This window comes from Nothobranchius furzeri, chromosome 7 (genome assembly GCF_043380555.1).
Source record: "Nothobranchius furzeri strain GRZ-AD chromosome 7, NfurGRZ-RIMD1, whole genome shotgun sequence".
Taxonomy (NCBI): Eukaryota; Metazoa; Chordata; class Actinopteri; order Cyprinodontiformes; family Nothobranchiidae; genus Nothobranchius; species Nothobranchius furzeri.
Window position 1 is genome coordinate 24,365,159 of NC_091747.1, and position 10,369 is coordinate 24,375,527.

At 43.4% G+C, this 10,369-nt stretch overlaps 1 protein-coding gene across 1 annotated transcript in view; it reads right to left on the reverse strand.

The window, feature by feature from the left end:
- stk17b (serine/threonine kinase 17b (apoptosis-inducing)) overlaps positions 1-6,838 on the reverse strand; it is a 13,735-nt gene extending 6,897 nt beyond the window's left edge. The window contains exon 1 of the mRNA XM_015975971.3: positions 6,319-6,838. Within this exon, the coding sequence (XP_015831457.1) occupies positions 6,319-6,440 (122 nt within the window). The 5' untranslated portion in view covers positions 6,441-6,838. The remainder of the gene's footprint in view (positions 1-6,318) is intronic.
- Positions 6,839-10,369: the final 3,531 nt, after the last annotated feature.

The following is a 10,369-nucleotide window of genomic DNA, read 5'->3' on the forward strand; positions in this document are numbered from 1 at the left end:
CATGTGATAGTTTTGTTATTTAAGCTGAGAATCTTATTTTAACACAAGATTATTGTATGAATTATAATTCCTACAGTTTCGTTAAGGTTGACACGGAACATCCACCACCACCATCATCATCATCAGCATCATCGTTTAGTGTTTGTGACATAAAGTCCAGCTGGTCTGATGACATCACATCCAGCACCTGATAGCTGAAACCACTAAACCGCTAAGAGAAGCAGAGCTAAAACAAGGTTTAGGACTGAAGTCACATAGACACATAGCACTGAACAGCCTCTGCTCAGAGAAATTCAGTTTACATCCTTCAGGACTTATTAGCTAACGGCCAGCCTACGTAAAGAGCAAAGAGTGTTACTGTCATATTAAAAATTATCCAAACATGTAAAAGGCATAGCATATTTAAATAATCTGGAATTTAGGGTTAGAAAATCCCTGACTTGAGGCATGCATGCACCAAAGGTTGCTGCTGCAGATTTTTACATGTTTGGATAACCAAGAATTTCACATTGCTAACAGTCACACAAAAGTGACGTCGGTGTGTAAAATGTACTAAATAACATCCTAGAAATGTCTGCTAAATGTAAGAAACTGGAGCCTTTTTATTCCAGCAGCAACAACTTGATCTCAGACTGGATTTGGGTTTCACAAAATAAAATTATACACAAATAGGGCTGAAACGAATTAAATCGATTATAACGTTTATCACTTCCAGGTTTTACAATCACAGTCCGGTTACCTGACACAACAAGCACACATGCATGGCTACTGCAGCTCCAACATATCAACAGTTAGAGCGAGCAACACAAAAGGGACGACGACACCCAGAGAAAAAGGCCAAAATGTTTCCAAAATGTAGGAATTAGGGGTGTAACGGTTCACAGGCGAGTGCTGAACCGTTTCGGTTCGGCCTGTTAGGTTCGGTCCACTTGCGTACAGCTTTGGTTAATTTTTTTTCCGTAAAATAATTAATTTTATTTGCGTTCCTAGGCAAGTTTCCGTACGGATGCTGTATTGAATGACCCATGATGGCTGCACGCGCCCAATCTCCATTGAAAAAATGTGGTCTGCAAATTCTCATCAACGCCTTTCAGAGCGGACGAAACCTGATGGCTGTCACTGCTACTAGAGCCTGTAGAGACGCTAAACGGCGCTGTTACTAGAGCCTGTAGAGACGCTAAGCGAAGCTGCTACTAGAGCCTGTAGAGACGCTAAACGGCCCTGTTACTAGAGCCTGTAGAGACGCTAAGCGAAGCTACTACTCGAGCCTGTAGAGACGCTAAAAGGAGCTGCTACTAGAGCCTGTAGAGACGCTAAACGGAGCTGCTACTAGAGCCTGTAGAGACGCCAAGCGAAGCTACTACTAGAGCCTGTAGAGACGCTAAAAGGAGCTGCTACTAGAGACTGTAGAGACGCTAAACGGAGCTGCTACTAGAGCCTGTAGAGACGCTAAACTGAGCTGCTACTAGAGCCTGTAGAGACGCTAAACGGAGCTGCTACTAGAGCCTGTAGAGATGCTAAACGGCGCTGTTACTAGAGCCTGTAGAGACGCTAAGCGAAGCTACTACTAGAGCCTGTAGAGACGCTAAAAGGAGCTGCTACTAGAGCCTGTAGAGACGCTAAACGGAGCTGCTACTAGAGCCTGTAGAGACGCTAAACGGAGCTGCTACTAGAGCCTGTAGAGACGCTAAAAGGAGCTGCTACTAGAGCCTGTAGAGACGCTAAAAGGAGCTGCTACTAGAGCCTGTAGAGACGCTAAACGGAGCTGCTACTAGAGCCTGTAGAGAAGCTAAACGGAGCTGCTACTAGAGCCTGTAGAGACGCTAAACGGAGCTGCTACTAGAGCCTGTAGAGACGCTAAACGGAGCTGCTACTAGAGCCGGTAGAGATGGTAAACGGAGCTGCTACTAGAGCCTGTAGAGACACTAAACAGAGCTGCTACTAGAGCCTGTAGAGATGGTACATGGAGCTGCTACTAGAGCCTGTAGAGATGGTACACGGAGCTACTACTAGAGCCTGTAGAGATGGTACACGGAGCTGCTACTAGAGCCTGTAGAGACGCTAAACGGCGCTGTTACTAGAGCCTGTAGAGATGGTACACGGAGCTGCTACTAGAGCCTCTAGAGATGGTACACGGAGCTGCTACTAGAGCCTGTAGAGACGCTAAACGGCGCTGTTACTAGAGCCTGTAGAGACGCTAAACGGAGCTGCTACTAGAGCCTGTAGAGACGGTAAACGGAGCTGCTACTAGAGCCTGTAGAGACGCTAAACGGAGCTGTTACTGGAGCCTGTAGAGACGCTAAACGGAGCGTTGCTTCGCCCCAGACATACAACGGCAAAAACGTAAACAAACACGTCTGCTGAACTTTTCCCCTGGGATGATTGATGTAAAGTTTTCATCCTACAACAAAAGTATGGCACGGAGGAAGCTCGTTATTTAATACAAATGTTACAGAAGAAACTGAGCGGTGTGAGGTGAGTTTTTAAAGCTCGCTACAGGAATAAAAACACAGAGCATCATCAGTCAAACACGACACTTGTCTGTATGAGCGTGACACTCATAGCTGCACTAATCAATCAATAAATCTATCAATACTTTATTAATCCCAGAGGGAAATTAGAGTTTCAGTACACACAACTCAGAGATCAGACATACATGGGCAAGACACATGTCAAGTATTGGTGACTGTGGTCATTCGCAACCCGAGTCGCGCTACCTTAATAGAGATAAGAGGGTTACATGAGGATTGGTTCAGGTGGAGGGAAGAAAAGGCACTTCAGAGAGACCCTCCACCGGGAGGGCAGCTTTGCTCTGCAAAATAAAATAAAAACACCTCAACAGAATTCAGACAACACAATATAACACGAGACTCCAATAGGAAGGCTGGGGGCTGGGATCCTGTTTCCCCCAGCGAGAGCAGCCATCTATGGTACAGTCACAGGTGGGAAGGAGATCTTGGGAGAAGCAAAGAGCACATTGACTCCTACAGTTGATGACCTCACTAGATCAGCAGCCTGTGATGACACCTGCTTCTGCTCACTATAGGAGCCGCTTACATATTAAATAAATATAATAATAATAATAATAATAATAAACCCAAAATTAATCAAACAGAACTCTTCTAAGCACTGAACTGAAGACGATTTTAGCGTACCGTTACACCCCTAGTAAGCAGGGTTTCCCTTACATAGGCGTAGCCGTGGACCCGCCACGGCTGAAATCCCACCGCCACGCCTACAACATCCCAAGTTTTATTGATGTTTTTTTATTTTTGCGCAATTTCCTGAAGAAGCAGTGGTAACTACTGTGTTGTTGCTTGTGATCACAGCCGGCAGGTAGCAAGGAGGAGGAGGCAGGGCAGGGTGGTTACAGCTATAAGCGTACGGATAAAGCATTTTTGACGAATACGAGCAAGAAACGAGTGTAAAACTCGTAAATATCTGTAATCGTGCTGAATGAAATCCTCATTGGGTAACTGACTGTCTTCACGCTCTGTGATTGGCCAGTCAGATAGAGCGCCCGCCCCTCCCTACACACAAAACTGCAGCCGGGAGCTCCGTCAGCTCGGCCCAGGCATCAACGCACACACACAGACAGTAAAGCCGGGCGTACACTGTGCGACTTTTTCACTTTTTTGAGCAGATTTTCCACTCGTGCGAGAATCCACAAGATCGGGGCGAGTTTTGCGCTGAGCGTCGTGTAGTGTACAGGGGGTTACGAGAGGCGATTAACACCACGTGACCAGCTACCGATCAGCAATAGTGAGCTCGCACGGACTTCTGGAGTGTTTAATATTTTTTAATATTTATCTCGTTCCTCATGAGGGTTGAAGCGGCACTGCGAGCAGCTCCGACCCAAAAAGTATCAGAACCGCTCACGGCGCATTCGCAATCATGCATCAACTCCGCTCACCCGCTATTTCCCTAATAACACACGTTGTTCGTTTTTATTTCTACACGTTTTTTTACTCACAAAGATTGTCAAGAAAGCATGTTTGTCATGTTCATGTCAAATTAAACTGATGACAAAACACAGATTTACTTTCTTTATTTCGTTTCCTCATCCAACCCCCATAAATCCCTGTGTGTCCTCCTGCAGCACTCCCGAAGGACAACAGGCAAAACAAGACAAAAAAGTCTGACGTGTTGAGTAAAAACTGCTATTTTTAACATATTTTTAGGGGCGACGTGTTGCTACCAGACATACAGTGAGCACATGACTCGTGAGATCTGCCCTGCGCTGAAGTCGTACAGTTTGAGCTGAAGCTGTGTTACGAGTGAAAAAGTCGCACAGTGTCCGCCCAGCTTATTATAATGTTCACTGTAATGCATCTTGATGTTCTTAACAAATAAATTAAATAAAAAATATTGGTCAGTAATGCCAAATATGTAAATTTGTGTTTCAATCATTTTTATACTGGCTTAAAAATACTTCATTAAGTCTACTAAGCAGGGGTGTAGAACGTTTTTAATAGGGCCAGCCCAGTAATGGTCTTGGACCAAAATAAATGGGGCAGAGAGTCAAATAAAGGGGGAAAAAGATGTTTTTCCAGATGCCAAGAAAAATTTAATGCCAAATCCACCCTGCAAAGTGTGTCAATGAGAGTTTAAAACAGAAATTATTCTTGTGCAAATATTGGTGTACTCACCTTTACTAGTTATTACAATGCAGCAGTCGCTGGATTGGTGCAGTTCAAAGTGGAGTGCAACAAATAAAACAATATTAACATAAAGGTGAGACGTGTCATCCTCCCTCCCCCACCCCCCACCAACACCACCTCCACCACAGCTGGAAAAATTCCTAGGGGAAACACTGGTAAGAATATTTCAACCTCAAGCCGGTGGCTTGTTTAGCGCTAAGCTTGTGAAGTGCTAAGCTAGCAGCTCACAACAGCATGGCTTCCACATGCCAGAATCTCAGCACAAAGCATCCAGGTGCTTCGGTTATCGGCTGTGGATCTAAGACAAGGTGTGGGGTGTTATTTGATTAATCAATTGATAACTGCAGCAAATTAATTGATTACTAAACACTATTTGGACACAACCACAAAATCTGGTGCTTCCTTAAAATTAGGATGAGACATTTAAAGTTTCATCTCTACTTATATAAATATGCTGCAGCTTCTTTAGCATTTGGCCATTTTAGTTATTTGTTCTTTTATTTTGCAAAAATAAAGTCTGTGAAGACTGTGAACATAGTTTATATTAAAATGATGGTTTTCTATTTAAAAGCTGAGTTTTCTCATTATTATTCATGTCACTCAGCTGTAGTTACTTTATGCACATTAAAACAGGATAACAGCTAAAACGCCTCCACCCTGTTATAAAGAGCCACTTCAGGTGGTTCCACATGTCTAGTCGAGACCTTGCTGCCAGCCATGGAGGTCTGATGTCTTCAAATGATCTCTAAAATCTAATTAAACGTAAAGAGCATATCTCCACTATAACAACAATTCTGATGTACTCGACGTATTTAATGATCTTACTGGTAAGTTTTATTACTCAACCAATGACAGCCTGACTCACAGGTCACTGGACTAGTGGTTAGCTCGTCGTGTAGAATAACTTAAAACACCATATCTCTAAACAGAGAATGTTCGGTCATTCATGTACAGAATCTGGTTTAAGACTTTTACACAGCATTTTGAAGTGGAGAAATTCTTTTAAACGTGATTACATCAGCCTTGACGAGTTCCACAAACTAACCAATGATGACGCAATAAAGATAACCAACATAAAAGTTAGAAGTTCTTATCATGTATGAAAAAGGTTCACTTCACGGCTTCCTGCTTTTAAATGATGTAAAACAACAAGTGGACCAAGTTCCTCTTTCTGATTTCCACATGAGAGTGTTTCCTTCCTCCTGATGACAGCTGGATCATACCTCACACCTGAGTCTTCTCAGGATGTGGTTCACACACACACACACACACACACACACACACACACACACACACACACACACACACACACACACACACACAGCCCATTTACAGTCTGTTACAGATTACAGTCCAGAGTCCACACACTGCTAACACCAGCATACTTGACAGGAGGCATCAAAATAATTCAAGTTAATCAGCAGATTTAAAATGAAACGCGATCTTTGACTGAAAGAACATTAGAATAAAGCTTCAAAATAGAATAAACCCATTTAAATCAGCTGTTTTATCCACATGTTCTAAGGAAAGATCCGGAAAAGCCCAGATCACAAGTCCAGCTGTTATGAATAAATGATTAAATCAAATGGACCCAGACGTTTGTGAGCTGAGCTCTCTTTGGACCTTCACAAACAGCTGTCCGCTCAGTTTTCCTCACCTGCCCAGCTCTCCGGTGACTTCATAAACGCTCTCCACCGGTTCCAATGTGATCGGGGTCTGGACCTCCCCGAGCAGCCCGCCTGGCAGACCACTGCGACTGTCCAGCCGCCGCCGAGACATCTTCACCTGCCTTCGGTCTAGATACTTCCCGCGACCCGGCTGGGTGTTCCTTGAATTAACGCTGAGTAAATAAAAGTAACCCAAGCAGCGCCCGTTTCACATCAACGAATATGAACATAATACTGTTTATCCAGCGGGGAGCCTAACCGACTCCGGTTGGTTAGCTCACGGTCGCTAACTTAACTCGACGAAAAAGTAAGTTAAACCAGTTTTACTTAGCTTAACTTAAAAGAACCGACTAGAACGTAAACCGTGGCGGGAATTTCGGTTTCTAACCGAGCTAAACGGCAGCTGCGGGCGACAGAAACTGTACTTATTCGGTTTGTCCGGAGCGGTAACGATCATTTTCACATCCCTGTTAGACACCGTCCAGACACGTCACAGCACCGCGCATGCGCACTGCTGTGTTTGGATAAGGAACAGTGGATACGGTTTACAGCAGAACAGCCATTAAACCAGAAGAGTTGCTTTTCTTAGAAATGATGTTATGATAAAGGTTTACTGGAACTGTAGATAGTTCTGACGGACGTCACAAAATATACAAAACAATATAAAAAAACTATGAAAAATAAATTTATTAAAGAAACTAAAAACCTAAACTCTAAAAATATGTAATTACGGTATAATTAGCAGTGATATTTATAATGTAAGTAATGAAAATTACAGAAGTTTACTGAATAAATTAAAACTTAAAAGCTATATACAATCACTGATAAAATGTGAAAATAAAAACTATATTAAAAAATATGCATAACATTTTGTAAGCAGATGAAAGTGAGTGTGTCACTGGGAATAATGTAGAAAAATATTCTTTGGGTGCTCTACAGGACAAACATCAAATACAGATTAGGAAGAAAAAATGGTGATCTGAGGCACTCCGATCACCTCAGATCACCATTTATTCTTCCTAATCTGTATTTGATAACATTTTGTAATTACAGATATTTCAGGGCAAAATTATTTGACTTAAACAGATATTTAACAAAGATTTTCTTCTAGCTGCTTAATTCTTTTTGTTTTGTTGCACAAATGAGCTCTGAGATGATTCTAAGGAGATAAATACAAAAATTAGTTAAAAACCTTCCCACTGGAACAAAAAGACTAAGCCAATTATCGAAGCATTCAATTTGTTCTCTTTTATTACAATCGTTGGGGTGAAATGGAGAAACACATACAGGAGCTTTGCATAGAGTGGAATTGTGAAAAGTGGATTTGAGTCGGGTCAGAACTGAGGATGTGAGGTTCTGCCCATCCGATGCACCATAGAATCAGCTCTGTGGTGAATGAAAACTGGTTCAGCACACCCTAGTGAAACATCGCTGCCATGCTTCTAAATTTACCAAAATAAGAGTCGGTGTTCTGTAAGAATTTGTAAAGCGGGATGTGTTTGTTGGACTGAAACGAGACAATGCCTAGCAAGCCCCAAACCTTTGGTACATTCGGTGCAAAATATATATTACGTACACACAACAGGACAGACAGACACATACATTTCTATACAAAGAGACAATCAGAACTGCATACATGATACATGTGCCCTCACTTCCCTCTGGATTCAGCCTCGTTACTCAACCATGAGTCAAAAACCATAACCACCAACTTATTACTAAGATAGGCAGACACGCACCTGTGAACATTTGAGAAACATGCTGCCAAAAAACTCACTGGTACACTGTCAAAGAGAAAGTTTCTCTCACACATTCCCCAGCCTTAAAGCACAGGTCTTAACCATCATACAGGTGTGACAGTGTCAGGTGAGCACAAGGCCGCAGGCTTCGAGTGAGCACCACAAACATTGTGACGCGTCTTTACCAGCTCCCTCACCCAGGTGTCTGAATGAATAGAAGTACCCTCATGCAAAAACGCTAGTAAGGATGGTGTGTTGCACTATTTCAGCATGCAATATCAAGCTATGACACAACACCATCTAGAAGTTTCTGTCAGGTGCAGCTCACGGAGCTGCTGACCAGGCAGATCCCGCATGCATTACTAGACTGGGATGTGTGGGGGTAGGCTGAGACAGCAGGATGTCTCCAGCCGGTTTCAGTACAGTAGATGTAACCTTGCATGCACCCCCATTAGAAGATGACTAAGATGTGTTTGTGTCAAACTGAAGGTGAGAGGAAGATGACGGTGATGCTGAAACTGGACATCAAACCGCTCCAGTTTCACATCTGGTCAGAACTTTTACTGACGTCACCTGGCTGTGTGATTCAGGCCCAAGGAGAATAATGGAGTACTCTGTGTCCCCTAGTGGTGATATCTGACAACTGCAGCTCTAATCCTTTCCACTTTTATGGTCACACCTCACAGGTATCAAAATAACCCAATCAACTTGGATAATTCTACCCAAGTACTTATAGTCATGGTAAAAATAAATAAATTCTCTAGAGTTTCACATATCAGGGGATAATACTATAAAAACTGGCCCTGAGGGGTCCTGAAGGGGTATTTAACAAAAACGGAGTCAAAATTCAGAGTCACTGAGTGAAAAACTGAGTCCAGTCCTACTGATACTACAGGAATACAGAGGTTCTTTATCAGCTGATCAGGAGCATTGATCCTCAACTTGTCTAACTAAGCAGGAGTTCAGTCAGCTTGCTCCGGAGCATACAGGTGTGTGTAAAAACAAGGAGGAAGGGCATCAGGGATGACCTTAGAGAAGCTGAGATGCTGCTCATTACTTAAAGAAGGGTCAAAGGTCATTTAGAGTCCATTATTCTCTCCACAATCCCATCACATTAAGAGCTTCATCTCAGAATCTACAGACCCCAGTTAGCAGGTCAAAGGTTAAAGGTCATGACAGCTCAGCTCACATCAGGACAGATTAATCAGAACCTCAGGGCATCTGGAACAATGACATCACAGTGGCGATGTTTACCCACAATGCACTGCTGCACAAACAGCTGATACCAGCTGTAGGTGAGGAGGTGGAGGACTGATGGTTTGGGCTCCACCAGGAACCCCTCTGGAGACCAAAGTGTTCTGGAGCCTAATGTGAGTCCACCTATCAAGACAGCAGAAGTTTGGACCAAACCGGGTCATGAAACAGAACCATAAACCCAGCAGCTGATATACAACAGGATCAAGGCCCTGCAGTGGTCCAGTCTGAGTCCACACCAGAACCGTGCTAAAATGCTGAGGTGGGACCGTCAGAGAGGTGGATTTCTTAAAACCTAAAGACTGGACCAGAACTGGTCCAGAACTCCTCCAGATCCACGTGAGCCTCATCAGATCAAACACAAGACGATTGCTGGACTCAGTTTTTCAGTTGATGTTAAATAAAAAAAACTTGATGGGATGTGTCACAGGTTCATCTGAGGTCATCCTGGTGTGTTAAAGCCTCAGAGCTTCTTCCTGTTTGTATGAGATGGGTTCTGATTCTGTACCTTCATCACCTTCTCTCAGAGGCAGGGAAGCCGTGATTGGTCTGTGGGGGTGAAGACGAGAGTGTATGATTGATCAGAAACACCTTGTTGATGCTGTGGTGTTGTCTAAATCCTGCCTTTCTGTTCTGACACAACACAGGTTTTATGAAACATGTCACTAAACTGACTAAAACAGTGAAAACAAGCAGGTTTTCAGTCCAACATTAACAGATGGGACTTCTTACACACCAGTGTTTCCGTTTGTTCCACCTAAAGGTCCCATCAGTCCATAACCACAGAAGATGTCAGGGAAAACAGAGCTCTGCACTGCCAAATATCCCATTTGTGCAAAAAGGTGACTGATGTGTGAGAGTTGATCTGTGTGGGACAGACACAGTTTTAAGGTCCGGGAGGGAAAAGGGAGCTTGGTGGTGTTGTAGCCGCTGCCTCTGAGCTGCAGGAGATAAAGCACACATGTGGCTCAGAGAGCACAGGCCAGCATGGAAACGACACAAAACTCCTAAAAGTTCAGCTATTTCTCCAGCTTCTCTTAAAGTCTTC